This window comes from Chanodichthys erythropterus, chromosome 17 (genome assembly GCF_024489055.1).
Source record: "Chanodichthys erythropterus isolate Z2021 chromosome 17, ASM2448905v1, whole genome shotgun sequence".
Classification (NCBI taxonomy): Eukaryota; Metazoa; Chordata; class Actinopteri; order Cypriniformes; family Xenocyprididae; genus Chanodichthys; species Chanodichthys erythropterus.
Genome location: NC_090237.1, coordinates 9,032,815 through 9,048,486, shown reverse-complemented (window position 1 = coordinate 9,048,486; position 15,672 = coordinate 9,032,815). Strand labels below are relative to the sequence as shown.

Genomic DNA, 15,672 nt, shown 5'->3' with positions numbered 1-15,672 from the left:
GATGTTCCATATGCATATTGACAATGAAAGGTTGTATATGATTATTATTCAGCTGGGTCTGTAAAGAAGTCTATACAGATGGTGCATGCTATAAAATATGTCCGTTACGCTCCTCATCAAGGCGATGTTTATGGCAGGCGGCTTGCAAAGCAGAAGGTCAGGCATAATGAAAGTATTAATCTTATGCATTCAAACATGAGCAAACTCTGAACAAAGAGAAGTAGTAGTATTTAATCTGTAAACTCTAGGCATTAATGGGATAGTTCACTTAAAAATTTTGTTTGTAGGACTTTCTTTCCACTGTGGGACAACAAAAGGAGATTAAACAATGTTCTAGTTGCTCTTTTCCCTGCAGTTACAATGAATGAGTACTGGGTTCAAAGTTCCAAGTCATTTATATTCTTCCCCTCCAGTGAGTTGATAACAGTTGCAACCTGATAATTTGTTCAGTGGGTCTCAGTCGAGGCTGAGAGCGTGTATGTGAAGTTTTAGCTCAAAATACCCCACAGATAATTTTTTATAGCATGTTAAATTTGTCACTTTTTGAGGGTGAGCAAAAATGCTCAATTTTTGTGTGTCCCTTTAAATGCAAATGAGTTGCTGCTCCCTAGAAAAGGGCGGAGTTTCAAGAACTCATGTTAGCAGTGCCGATTACCTCACGCAGACTGAAAATGTCAGAAACTGTTCAGCCTTTTATGTTCAAACCGAAGTCGGAAAATGATGGAGAGAGTCAAGAAGAGGTGACAACATGTAGAATGCAACAGGATGTTTCTGAGTGGTTAGTTGATGAATTTATGTAGCTGATGTGGAGTTAATCTTAAAGTCATTGATTAGCATATTCTGTCATGATAATATGTTGCATGAAGATATAACAGGTATAGTTTAGTTTAATTACACTTATAACTTATGTTGTCATCTTGCTTTTATGACATGCTATTGCATTTGCTACATATATTTGCTACATTGCAGTAACATGGCCTCACCCCCTTTGTTGCGTGTTCTTGAGGGCGGGGTTTATGTAAATGTTAGGGTTAGTGATGTCACTAACCCGGGAAGAAGCTCATTGTAGTCTCTACCAGCTGTTTGTTGTAGTCCTTAAAAAGTGATTTCTTTAAAGGGGCTTTATGTAGGAATGACCTAGTGGTTGAAATAGGTATTGCAGTCCAAATTCAAAATATTGTTTGCCCCGCTCCCCTCGTTCAAAGACGCAGGTTGCCAGCTTGAGGACACGCAACAAGAGGGAGCGCAATTGACAATGAAAGCCGAGGAGACTTACACACTGTAAGCTGATGAGTTGATTTATCTGTTTTAATATGCTGTCGTTCATAGAGATTTTTAGATGGATGCAGAGGCATTTTAGGTCAGGTAGAATCTGCGATTCTCTGACCCAGTTTGTTTGCTGGTTTCCATGGCTGCAGTACGCGGCATTTTCCGCCAACTGGCAACCTGTGATGTTGAAATACTATTGGATAAACTGGCAGCACTCCACAAAGACAGACATTCCGACACGGAACACACATTTCAAAGTAGAATATCTGGCTGCAGCATTGTTTGTATGGGAAAGCAATAGTAGGTGAGCTTAACATGTTTCCTAAATATCTGCAAACATATCAGAGTATTTTTATGCTTTATTAAAGTAAAAATCTTACATATAGCCCCTTTAAAATAAAATCTCCCTTTGCTTTGAACTTTGAGCATCCTAACTTTACAGATGTTGTTTATGCTCTAACAGCATTACATGCTAAAAAATGTAAATAGTAATCAACCACCCCTTTAATTCAGCAATCAGATCAGGCTGATTCATGAACAAAACATTCAGACTTGTTTTGTGAACCAAATAATATCATTAACGAAATGGAGAAAACTACTTCTTATCATGAACTCTTGTGAACATAACTGCATCAAGGAGAATTAGGATGGAAGAATTTTATGTGAAAAACTTACTATATATATATATATATAGTATTTATAATAAATAATTTAAGAAGACTATAAGAAATGTAGTGCAAAAATCATATAAACTAATTCTAACTCTCTACCCCCAACTGTTGTAATTTTCCATAATTTATGGTGAAATGTTCCGGCTTTCCTTGTTTTCACTGTTATATGGTAGGGGGCGCCATTACGCATCTACTAAAAGAGTACAAAATCTCTGGATCAAAACACAGACAAAAAATGAGCAGAAACAAGCAATAAAAGCATTGCTTATGCACGTTGTATTCTTTGGGTGGGTGTGTGTGATTGTTGCTTTTTTTATTCAAGTGTTGATAAAAAAAATTTTTTTTTTGTTTTTTTTTAAAGCAGTGGCTCTGTTCTTTCTTTTGTTGTATTGCATGTTCAGATAGTCATACAATAAAATATTCTGGGGCCATGAAAGTTTTGTGAAAATTATCAAAAATGCTGGCAGTGGCTGGCAACTTAAAAAAAAAAAAAAAAAAAAAAACACTGGCGGGGAAAGAGTTGAGATACTTTTATGGTGCTTTTACATCTGATTTGAAGCTTGAAAGCCTCTTTTCATTGTAATTCTGTGGGGAAATCGTCACCTTTTGTGCTCACTGAAAAAAAGTTCACATGGGTTGATGGTGTCATTGAAGACAGAACTTTTTTCTTCTTTTTTTTTTGGGGACAAACTGCTACTTAATTTAATGGGAGACTTGAGTATATGCTGAGGATTTCATGCTTTGAGGCTTGTTTAATCACTCTTGTTTCTCTCTCTCTTTTTCCCCTTCATCCCTGTTCCATCTCTTTTCTCCATTTCATGCTCTCAGAGGCGGCAACGAAAAACAAAGTGAAAGGTGAGTTATCTTCTCTGTCTTTGCGGCTGGATGATTTATGTTGAACACAACTCCCAATAAACAATGTGCCGTTCGGCCCCCTCTTATCTCCCAAAGGAGCCTGGGATGCATTTACATAGCCCCTGCCTGTGAGAAAGCAAACCTGGAGCCTTTGATGAATTGGCCCTAGGAATATCCATTATGAGCTGAATCCGCTCAACATGCTTCCTGGGTTTAGAGCATACTTGTGCTACACAGTTAGGAGAAAGATGCCATTGTAGGATTTTGTACAGGTCACCAATGCTGATGCATAGAACTGCTACTCTAACAAAAAGTGGAAACTTTTTGTCTTGGATGTGTGGCAGAGCGATGAATTCTCTAAACAGACGGCCACTTTTGAATGTGGTATTTTAGCTCAAAAACCTGCGTCTTATTCACAAACCACCCACAATCCAGTTCAACCAGTTGCTAAATGTGCTGTAATAAAGCTGCAGCATATTTAAATTAAGTTACTGTAATTTTCTTCAGTGCAAACACGCCTCCTTTCAATAAAGGCCTGTGAATTATGCTTATTATAGAAGGCACCTTATTCAAAAATCGCAATGCTATTTGCCTGGTGCAATTAACATTGCCTTATTACCACCAGCAGGAAGTAGGCGGCAAACGGAATTTCATTTCAAAGAAAGTTTGTGTACATTTTCTATTGATCATGGCAGCAGTTATTCATCCAGTGATTATCCAGTGATGGAGAAGAGCATATATCAAGATCCATAAATGAGATTTATGATGTTATCACTTTTTTTTTAATGACTGGTTCAGGAAAAGTTTGCCAGATTGTTTGCCATATCATCCACAACCAGCACTGCGTTTAGTTTTAATTTTGTGGAAGAGTTTGTGTCTATACCTGATTTTCATAATTTGTTTAGTGAATCGAGTGCTAAAACAAGGCTATTAAGTTTTTGTAGTGTTAAAAGAGCTTTGTAGCATTACAGTGTGTTTGTCCTGAACAAATCTAAATCATTTACATAAGGTTCTTGGCAAATTAGAGTTAATGTCAAGACCAGACCAATACCAGATAATGACAAGACAAATCGAGACCCAAACATACAGTAACTTATAGGGCTGGGACAATACATCAAATCTCGATTCGCTATACAAAGAATCTGAAGCGATTCTGAAATTTTATGATGTATCGCGATTCTCTCTCGAATCGATTCTGAGCTTAGTTTTTAAACGGTAGATGGCGCTACTATACGTGCTTTAGAAACACTTGTACACTGCCTGCTTCCAGTTCCTTTACACACACCACTTAAAACTAAAACAATCATTCCTAAAGTTCAAAAGGTTGAAGCGAATTACAAATCTTGCATCATAACAGGATTCTGAGCCAAGGTGCAAGTATATTTAACCACTTACATGACTCAACAGAACGCACAAGCGCTGTCCAGCAGTCTTCTTCGTGAGTGTTTAAGAGTATGCGGTTAAAAACTAGCCTAGAGCACCATTTGCTGTTAAAACTAAGCTCAGAATCGATTCGAGAGACAAAATATCAGGATCGATTCAAATTCATTGTATCGTTCGAGAATCGATATAGCGTCCCAGCCCTAGTAACACATATTCCCATCCAAGTTATATTTGAGGTACACCAAAGAGATGGGATGAGATTTGAGATATCTATCCCTTGTGTGGGGTCTTAAAATAATGCTAGATCCAGATCAAAGGCCGTGTTTATGTGGTCTCAAGAGTTCTCCTGTGGACCAAGACCACAAAATCAACACTCCAAAATGTAGAAAATGTATTTCTTACCAAAAAAAATTATTGTAACAAGTACATTTAACTTTATATCAAGTTGGTACTAAATAAATGTATAGGCAGAATGGTACTATAAGGTTCCTACAGATCCACACAGGATATCATTAGGTTTATCTTTTAAGACAAGTTAAGGTTACCTGAATTACTTGTTGAGATCTGAGCAAAGTTTTAATATGTACGCTTTGCTGGTAGGCAAAGCTTGAGATGCAATAATCTAACAGTGAAATGACTCTGGTGTAAATGAGGAGCTGAGTATAGAGACATTCATGGAAATTTTTCTTGAAATGGAATGGCATAAAGCCCAGGCAGTTGTCGTAGTCTACAAAGGACAGCTGGTGATCTAGGATGACAGCAAACAGCGGCTTGACCTTCAGCTGAGATTTGAGACTGCGAGAGGTTGAGTGAGGAAACTCATCAGGGTATGAGCTCAGGGTTGTGGGTGGACATCCAGTTTGATATGTCAGAGTGGCATACAGAGGCCCTTGCCATTTTGAGATTGTTGTCAGCATAGCAATGGTAAATGAAGCACCTGAATGACTGTTCTGGTGTAAAGGGGTTCACACTGACACTGATTTGCAGCGACAAGGCAACCAGAAGTCATTCATTTTCACTGAGATTTGGCAATGTGTGCCCACATTAGAGAATGAGACCATTGGTGACGTGATTTTAACTATCTGCAATTACAGAGTGATGCGACGACTATCAATGGGAGTGTTGACCAAGGAACGGCTACTAGCAATGAGGGCTGGGTATTGACACAATTTTCACGATTCGATTGGATTACTATTTACATGTTTGCAATTTGATTAGATTACGATTTGATTTGATTTGATTTGATTTGATTTGATTTGATTTGATTTGATTTGGTTTGATTTGATTTGATTTGATTTGATTTGATTTGATTTGATTTGATTCGATTCGATTCGATATCGATTATTTTGGATGTAGTTACTACATCCAAAATACATGTAGTTAGTTAGATGTATTTCAGTTACAGTACATGGCAAATTTGAAAAATTGGAAATTTTATAGAGGAAAAATCTGTCAACTAATGCGGTAAATGACACATGGGAGTCAGCTGGTACTACTATAATAATATTGAAGGTTAAATTAACTTATATATTTATATACAAACACTTAAATTACACTCAATGATGTTTTTATTAAATAAAGTTTAGAATTACATAATCATATTTCTACTCCAATTTGTTTTGTTTTTGTTTTTTTTTGGGGGGGGGGGGGTTAATATAAACATTTAAATCGTGGCTGTCATGACTGATTTATTCAAACAACATTAAATATTGAAGAACAATAAAAATTATAATGAATATGTAAAAGTTCATAGCTATATCAGAATGTTGCTTTCTAGAGTACATTTTTCTAGCTGACTAATGAGTTTATGGTCACTGAATATGTTTTTCTGAGGTAAATGTGACGTTACGTGACATTGTTTACAAGCTGTTTTATTGACGTCTTTCCGAGGTTAAAGCACTGATTGAGCGATTACAAGAGACATGGATTTCAGTAAGTTGTACTGTGTATTTTAACATACCTTCAGATGTTTATTTTGCGCTGTAACTGGCATTAAAGCGGAGGAGAGGATGTTCACATGTGCTCGTGCTTCTCTTAAACTGAGGCGCTAAAGCGATCCGTCACGCCACATTAAACAGCACTAAAATGGTATTTATTTTTTGAATCTCATAATAAGATGGACGTCATTTGAAACCTGAGACTTTGCTTCATATCAAAAGTAACAAAGCACAAAGATTTTTGCTAATTATTTATTGGATGGGAGGCGCGCTACATGTTCTGTTCATTCATCCATCAACTGAAAACAGACTAGACTAATCGATTCTTGCGATTTAAGAATTGATATCGGTTCGTAAAAATGAGAATGGATTAAAATCGAGAAATCAATATTTTTTACCCAGCCCTACTAGCAATGGTTCTTCTACAAATTTATTGTGATTTGTTAATATTGGCGTAACCTTTTGACTTTAAAAAGCACTAAATTAGCTCCGAATTAACTTTTGGCAAAGTTTTTGAAAGGCTTTGTTTTAAAGTACATACAAAATAGCCTAAACAATGTCTCCATAGCTATTTGGCTATTAATTAACACTATTTTCATAGACGTGTGGCTTATATCTATGTACTCGGCTTAGATCAGGAATGCCCAGTCCTGGTCCTGGAGTGTCACCTTTCTGCAGAAATTCACTCCAAAACACTGGGAAGTTTCTAGTAATCCTGAAGAGCTCGATTAGCTGGTTCAGGTGTTTTTAAGTTGGGGTTGGAGCTGAACAGTGGCCCTCCAGAAGGATTGTACTCTCATGATCTAGGTAATTTCAACCAATGAGGAAAATCTTTCAGAAATGGATCTGTTATACAATCACGTATGTTACTGAAATATTAAAAAGATTTTTTTTATCTGTCGAATAACATGAATCATGCATAATAAGACTAGGAATAGGATCAGTTTTGATTTAATGTTGACTTCAAAGGGTAGGTACAAAATCTAGCTATACTTTTTCATGCCAGAAATGTGTTTGCATATTTTAAATGACGCAGATAAAGCTGACAAAGGTGGAGCTGTAGGTTTAACCCCAATAGTGCCTGACTGTCTCTGTAATATCATACAGCTGTGAGTTTTTTTGAGCTCTGCCATTAGCATTCAGAGCTATTCTCTGGTCTAGATGTGTTTCAGTGTGTCACTCTGTCTCTTTAAGGGAAGAGAAAAGCACTTGAAGGCTTTTAAACCTAGAGAGGGGAAATCCATTCTCTGTTCTGCTCCCTGTTCCCTGGCCCCCCCATGGCGATAATTTAGTGGGAAGGATGGTACATGGCCCTACCATTAAAAGGGATGTATTTGTGTGTATGTATGTGTGTGTTTGTGCAGATGGGCTACGTCACACTTCTATTGTTGCTCAGCAGTAATTGCAGCAGGATTTATCCACCCAGCCAGTTTCAGGCTATTAGTGCATGAGCAAACTGAATTCTGAGCAGTTCCTGGTTATCCCTTAGCCGCTAGCTCCTGATGCAGTCAACACTAACTTTCTGTCTGTCAAGCTTAGCTGTAAATAGAAATAGCAATATAGCACTCAAGAATAACAATTCAAAACTCAACAATTAACAATATAGATGTTAATGAATGGCAATTGCTAATGTGGTAGCACTTTAACATTTAAAAACATACCAGTTTTAAAGGAACATTTCACCTAAAAATCTGCCCTCATGTACAATACGTTTTTAGTTGTATTTTCATACAATGATTTGTCATTGTTATGTATGGATGTTCAAACTCATGGTGACTCAAAGCAATCAAAAGAGTTCACTATTTTTGTAATTAGTTTTTAAATGTGTAGCTGTTGAATTTTAATACAGTTGTTTAGGAAACCAGTCATCTATTTCACACAGGAATAATCACAATTCTTTTGTGACATGCTTTAGGATGTGCAGTTTTTCACCAACAAGGAAAATTGTGCACATTTTGTCTATCTGGACATTTGTGCTTGACAGTTCTGTATGTCCTATATCATTATGACACAAGAATACAAGCGGCACAGTGTATGTTGGAGCACAGAAAACATGCTTTATAATTTTGAACATGTGGATCCTGTTATTAAACCTGCAACAAATCAGGCCTATTTTTGACAAAATCATTAACTGGGATTGATTCACTCTACAGTATTCATAGGCAACGGTAATCCAATCTCCGCTCGTATGATAATTACCTATGGATTTTCTAATATCTGCTCAAAATGAATTTTAAAAGACTGTCATAATGAGAAAGACAGCAAACAGAAGGACACCATGAGATTATATGTGAATAATTTTTCAGAATTGTGTTCCATTATCCAAAGCATTGAAATTTCTTCATGCAAGTTTAAGAATCCATAATATTTATGTAATGCGCACATGAATATCCAATATCCCGCATAATGTACTAAGACATAAATAGACTTATAAGTATAATTATATAAATAGACTGTTTAAGTATGTTATTTATTACAATTTAATTATTATTAAATTAAATAATTGCTACTAATTCAAATGTTCAGTTTTTAGGGAGATTTTGGAAGTAACAAAAGGGGGCGATGATATAACGCAAAGTATCACCAGCTAGAAAAAACATACGTTTGTGGGTCATTCACATATATGTCGGACCGTAAACAAACCTGACACTACTACAACTATGAAACTAAAAGCTACTGAACAAATACTGATGGCAGAGAATTTAATAATTTTACTAAATAAAACAAAAAGGAAAATTACGTAGGCCAACATTTGAATATTTGATTCATCTATATCCATGAAATAAACATGTTTTAGACTATAGATATGTCCTATATACACAATTTAAGTGGTTTTATCATGAATACAGACAAGTTACCATGATACCTCCACAACCAAAATTAAGTAGTGTCTGCCTTACACACTCACTGCAACGTGTTTAACAAATGCGTAAATTTATGGTAAGTTAGAACAGCCTGAACTGCAACCTGTGACAAACAATAACAATACAGTCAAATAATCAACTAACCGCAATCAATTATCTAGCCCTCTAAACATGAAAAATTATCATACCTTTAGCCTACTCAAGCAGAGCTGTGTTCTTTGTGATGCAGGAAGTCCGTAGATTAATGTGTCAAATTTGCCAATCAGAATGTGGCACTGTGAAACAGACTGTCCTTAATTAGAATGTTGCTATAGTAGCCTAATATTAATGCTAGAAAGCCTAAGCACCTTTTTTTTTTTAATTGTCTATTCTATTTCATCATAAAAATCCATTTTCACATTCATCTTGACTGAGGGGTAGGATAGTCTGGCTGAGGGGGCAACGCTGTCCATGGTACTATGTTGGATTGCCACTTCATGTTTGATGGACAAGCCACCAAGGTGGTCCTAAACTAAATGTTCCACTAGAACCATTTTCCTGGTTACATTTGCACCGCCAGTAGGAACTCTGAAGTGACATAAGCCGTCACTTACATCCTGTTGCTCTGGTTGTTGTATGGGGTTTTATTTTGACAGCGCAGAGAAATCCAGAGCCTGAGCACACAGTCTACATTAGTAGGTATTAGAACTGTTAAACAAAGAAAGTAAATGGTATATGAAAAAGTATTAATAGTGTTTGCCGTGTGGTTGATGCCCAGTGTCGCTAGCAGAGCAGATATATACAGTGGCATGAAAAAGTATGTGAACCCCTTGCAGAATCTGTGAAAATGAGAATTATTTTAATAAAATAAGAGGGATGATAAAAAATGCATGTTATTTTTTGTTTACTACTGTACTGAGTAAGATATTTTACATAAAAGATGTTTGCATTTAGTTCACAAGACAAAACAATAGCTGAATTTATTAAAATAACCCCATTCATAAGTATGTGAACCATTGATTATCAATACTGTGTGTGGTTACATGATGATCCGTGACTGTTTTTATGTTTTGAGATGGTTGTTCATGAGTCCCTTGTTTGTCCTGAGCAGTTAAACTGAGCTCTGTTCTTCAGAAAAATCCTCCAGCTCCTGCAGAATCATCAGTTTTCAAGCATTTTTGCATATTTGAACCCCTTCCAGCAGTAACTGTAGGATTTTGAGATCTGTGTTTTCATACTGAGGACAATTGAGGGACTCAAACTCAACTATTAAAAAAGGTTCAAACATTCAAGTCAAGTCAAGTCAAGTCAAATTTATTTATATAGCGCTTTTACAATTGGTAATTGTTTCAAAGCAGCTTTACATATTAGAAGCACAGAAAAAAAGGAAGTGGTTAAAAATAAACTGTGCAAACAAGTGTGGTAATATGTAACATATACAAGATGGTGCTACATTAAGCCAATGTCGGCTGACTTCCAGGGGTGGAAAAAACCCCCTAGGAGAAAAACCCAGCGTGCTAGCACTGGGAAAAAAGTCCTAGGAGGGAAAAAACCCCTTGGAAGATATATATAATATATGTAAATGTATATGGAGATCAAAATCTGAATTATACATTTTTATTATAGAGATTAAAAATAGATTATATATAAATATATGTAAGCGGATACGGGGATTAAAATTCACTGATGCTCCAGAAGGAAACACGATGCATTAAGAGTCGGGGTGTGAAAACTTTTGAACAGGATGAAGATGTCACAATTTTGTTTAAATAACATTGTTTTTTATTTAGTACTGCCCTTTGGAAGCAACAGAAGATTTAAAATTAAGTATAATTTACCTTGATATTTGAATTCAAAAGTTTTCACCCCTCTGCTCTTAATGCATTGTGTTTCCGTCTGGAGCATCAGTGAATGTTTGAACCTTTTTTTAATAGTTGAGTTTGAGTCCCTCAGTTGTCCTCAGTGTGAAAAGATGAATCTCAAAATCATACAGCCACTGCTGGAAAGGGTTCAAATATGCAAAAATGCTTGAAAACTGATGAATCTGCAGAGCTGTAACCACACACAGTATTGAGAATCAATGGTTCACATACTTATGAATGGGGTTATTTTAATAAATTCAGCTACTGTTTTGTCTTGTGAACTAAATGCAAACATTTTTTATGTAAAATATCTTACTCAGGACAGTAGTAAACAAAAAATAACATGCATTTTTTATTATCCCTCTTATTTTATTAAAATAATTCTCATTTTCACAGATTCTGCAAGGGGTTCACATACTTTTTCATGCCACTGTATATATAATCATGTTTTGCTTGGTCCCTTCAAAATCACATTGGATTTCCTCCTTAGCGTAAAAGAAGAGAAGTGCCTGGACGTTGGGGTTTTCCATGTTCATAGTGTAAATATATAGGCTATAAACTGTGTGTTTACACTGCTTTTTAAAAATGACTGGTGCCTGTGTTTTGGATGCATTTAACCAGTCAGCATACACTCACAGGTAGTTCCTATTGTGTTGGGCTAGACCCTACTCTGATGTAGGAGCTAATTTAGTCCCCCCTAAAAGGCGTTCCTATAACTAAAATCGCTTCCAATTCCCGTGGTGTTAAAACGCCGGAGCTTCCGCCAATAGGTCTGGGATCTATGAAAACAATCCTCTGGTGTGAAAGCCCCTATAGATGCCTTTATAAGTGTCATTCTGAATTGTTCAGACCTCTTCCTGAGTTGTTAATGAATGTGGGGCTGCTTTGTAGGAAGCAAAAGACACTGTGAGGTTTTAATGAGCCCCTAATGCATCTGTCTACCTCTAGAAAAGCTGGAGACTCAAAACCGGAGCGTCCCCAGAGAAACCGCCAGCTCAGCGTTCACTCTACATGTGCTTTCCAATTTAACTAAGAATTTGCTGTTGTACGTGAAAGGGTGGCCTGAAAAATTACACCAGCTCATCCTCTTCAGGGATATGACTAGACCCTTCGATCCCATTGTAGGCCGCCACAACAAAAGGGCCTCCAGTCCTAATTAAATATATTCATCTTCAGCCCACACTATAAGACTTACTCCCCAAACATCTTAGCAAATAGGCCATGGTTACTTTCATGGTCAGCCAATTAATTAAAGTATGTGATGTTGCTGTATGTTCAGTGATTAAAAATTAGGTTGTCAACTTGGTCGTCTATGTCCCTGTAGTTTCTATGTTCTCTTTCTGTCCCTCAGCGGACATTTGGACTCAGGGTGTCAAAAGTTATCAGTATTTCAGTATAAAATTGATACTAAAACAAATATGTAATGATACCCAAGGGTGCAAAAAGGGAGTATTCGACGTATGAAATGCAAAAGGGTAGAAACAAAAACAACAAATTTTTAAATATAAAAATATTTTTAGATATAGATCATATTTAAATATCTCACATGTATGCCTTATAAAACCTTAAAATATCCTAAATCTGACTGTGGCTATATCAATGTAATGTAATACAATGTAATATCAATACAATGTAATATCATGTAATACAAAATAGAAAATAGAAAACTTGACCAAAATCTCTCATTGATTTTAATTACAAAAAAGAGAGACAAAATATTACAGACTGTTTTTAATGAGCCTTTATGGGTTTTCATGCTTGCAGTTTCCAGATATCAAGAGTATAAATCCACCAATAGGAGCTTTGCATGATGCATTAGTATTTTGTTGTTTTCGAGAGTTTTTATATTTTTTCTGTAATCGCATTAACTAAAACTTACTGACTTTGTTCAAAATTTTGTGGATATTTTTGGGGGATTTTTTCCCCACCTTGTTACACTTTTTTTCCCGGTCAAAAATTACGACTTACAAAAAATAGCTTATAAATCTAATGTTATGCTGTATTATCACCAAATATTGGATTCAATCTTTTGTCAACTTGTTTTATTTTAATTAGGACAGGTTTTGTATTTATTTTTTTAAACTGACTAGCGTTCTCCATTAAGATATTCTGTTTAAATTAAACTGTACCAGATCCAGTCTGTGTTCCTTCATGAGCCGCTTGCGCTGTTTGCTTGACTAAATTAAAAAATAGCTGACGAAAATAACACTAATTGGTCATGTATATTTCTCAACATATTCCACAATTATTAGATATTTTATGCTTACTACATCTGAATGGAGGAAGCTGACTAAAATCATCACACATTTTCACTAATTTCTTTAGTTGTCTGCAGAGCAAATGGTGCAACATTATTTAATTGAGCCTAATAATAATATCTAATAATGTCATCAGGATAAAAATGTATGTGAACACATTTAAAATAACAAGAAGAAGATAAATTAACACATTTTATTTATGTATTGTTTAAAAAATGGAATTTTGTTGGCTCTATGTGACTTGTTTTTTCTTTTTTCTATTACCAGTATGTGTTGCATATTCTACTCTTTTCTTCTGGGGATACTTAAAAATCCCATTTTTGATCTAGATAGCATCTATTTTTGTGAAAAATGTGGCCAGGTATTAAAACGAAAAAGTTTCTGTTTTAAACATGTGCATGTATCAGTATTGCCATATTTATGAAGTTAAAAAAAAAAAAAAAAAAGCAATTGCAAGGCAATCTTTTATGTAATTTCATCACGTTGCAAGTTCTCAACCAGTAATTTGGGATGTTTTTTAGTGCATTTAAACCATTTGATCATGTTTTGCATGTGTGAGTGTATGTGTCTGTGTGTGTACATGCGCACATGTATTAATACCAAAATGAAGCCTTGCATGAAAGCTAATTCATCCTCACTCTCATTACCTCAGCATGGGGGCTCTTTCACAAGTAATGAATTTTAATTTTCCTGTGCCCAGCAAAGGTTGACAGACATACCAATCACATAGCATTCAAAATGATATTACCTCTCACATTAGTTCTCATTTAATCTTCTGCCAGCTTAAAGCCACAGACTCACTGCGAAAAGAGAATTGATCAGATAAGCATGCCTTTCATTCCAAAGGCACTAATCATAAGTGCACACAGGGGGGAAAAATAAATAAGAAATAACAGCTGTTCGGCCGACTTGTTTTTCAGTGGCTGTCTTTTGATCTGGGAGAAATATGTGCTAGAAAGTCCTTAATGGATCTGTCTAAGACCCCTGCTGTGACCCCATATACTGTACAGTTATATTAAAGGTCTTACCATTCTGGAGACAATACCACTGCTTTCTGTTTCCATAAATATTTGAAGTCATTTTTTAAAGGTACAGTAAGCGATTTTTAAAAAACACTATGGAAAAGTGGATCGGACCGAGCACCAAAACACACTTGTAGCCAATCAGCAGTAAGCGGCGTGTCCACTCATGATGGATGAGGAGAGAGAGCTCAGTGCACAAGACAGACATTAGCAGAACGAGAGAGATGGCAGAGAAAATACAAAAGAGGAAAAGGCCAGGGCAATATAACTTTAAAATGAAGGGTTACGATCAGGCAAGAGGTAGGAGCCGTGTTAATATCGGAGAAGTTTTCCAGCGATGGAGAGACCTTAAGGAGCAAAAAGGCCTGAAAGCAGATGCTGAGGTTTTTTTTTATTTCTTCTCGATATGCGAGTAATGTTGGTTCCCTTTCGTGGGAACTATCAACGCTACATCAATGACGTAGCGTCTCATTCCCTTACTCAGGGAACAAGGGTTACATCAGTAACCCGAGACATTTTGTTGTGTTTCACAGAACTAAGATATGCTGTCTTTTGCTTGAATATACTTGTGTGTCATCTTTGCTTGTTTGTTCATTTGCATTATTATTATTATTATAAGCCTGGAACGTCTATACCTCCTCCTTCGCCTGTTTCAAGCATCAGCTCTCCGAAGTGTGTCCAAAAGGCAAGATAAAATACTCTTAATATATGTTTTTTCTTTTGGTCCCCCTTTTAGTGATCACTATAATGCCTTAATTTTGTCGCATTTGTAAAATATTACTTGCTTGGACTATTGTGTTATGTAGGGAGCTGTTCATGAAAACTGTTTTTTGGGATGGAAGGGATGACTTTGCCATCGAATGAGTAGAGTAGCTAAATAACAATTAGACATTTGACCTGAACAGTGCTTCCCACAGGTTTGAAATACACTTGCGGTGGGAGCCAGGTGAAAAATCCTCTGATTACCCACGGCACAAAAATGGTCTACCACATGTGACAACCAAAAAAATTATGCGTGATTCTTAACAATATTTGTATTTATTGGAATTCATTTTAATTACATAGACTACTATTACATTTAAATACATACTAATATTATGCATTATTATGCACTCTAAATTATGCAAAATGATAGCATGTAAATGGTTGAGTTCACCTTGCTTTGCCATATAGTGTCTCTCTCAGTGAATGCGACACAGATTTTACTGATTGAATAATATGTGTCAAATGTTCTTATTTTTTTCTTCCTGTGGGGGAGCATCCAAGCCAAAGACTACAGTATTGTACTATGAATTAAATTAAATTGAAATCAAATTAAATACAATTTATTGTGTAACAAAAAGACCAATAATGCCAAGAAGAAAAAAAATGGCGTGTGACTTTTAATTATAAACAAGCCTGAAATACACAGGGACTCTTATTTTGAAATGTCTATACTATTGCAGGCTGGTTCTTCAGATGAGAGAGATAAAATATGCATTCTTGCAACTGTCTCTAAAACATTTTATATAAAGGCCATAAAGTAGACGTTGTCTTAATTCATCAACTCGAGTTCATTAGCAATCGCTTGGC

At 35.9% G+C, this 15,672-nt stretch overlaps 1 protein-coding gene across 1 annotated transcript in view; it reads left to right on the top strand.

Annotated features, from left to right (window-relative positions):
- The window catches only part of cadm2b (cell adhesion molecule 2b), a 262,725-nt gene that overhangs the window by 171,487 nt on the left and 75,566 nt on the right, over nt 1-15,672 (top strand). Inside the window, exon 2 of the mRNA XM_067365694.1 lies at nt 2,769-2,795. Within this exon, the coding sequence (XP_067221795.1) occupies nt 2,769-2,795 (27 nt within the window). The remainder of the gene's footprint in view (nt 1-2,768; nt 2,796-15,672) is intronic.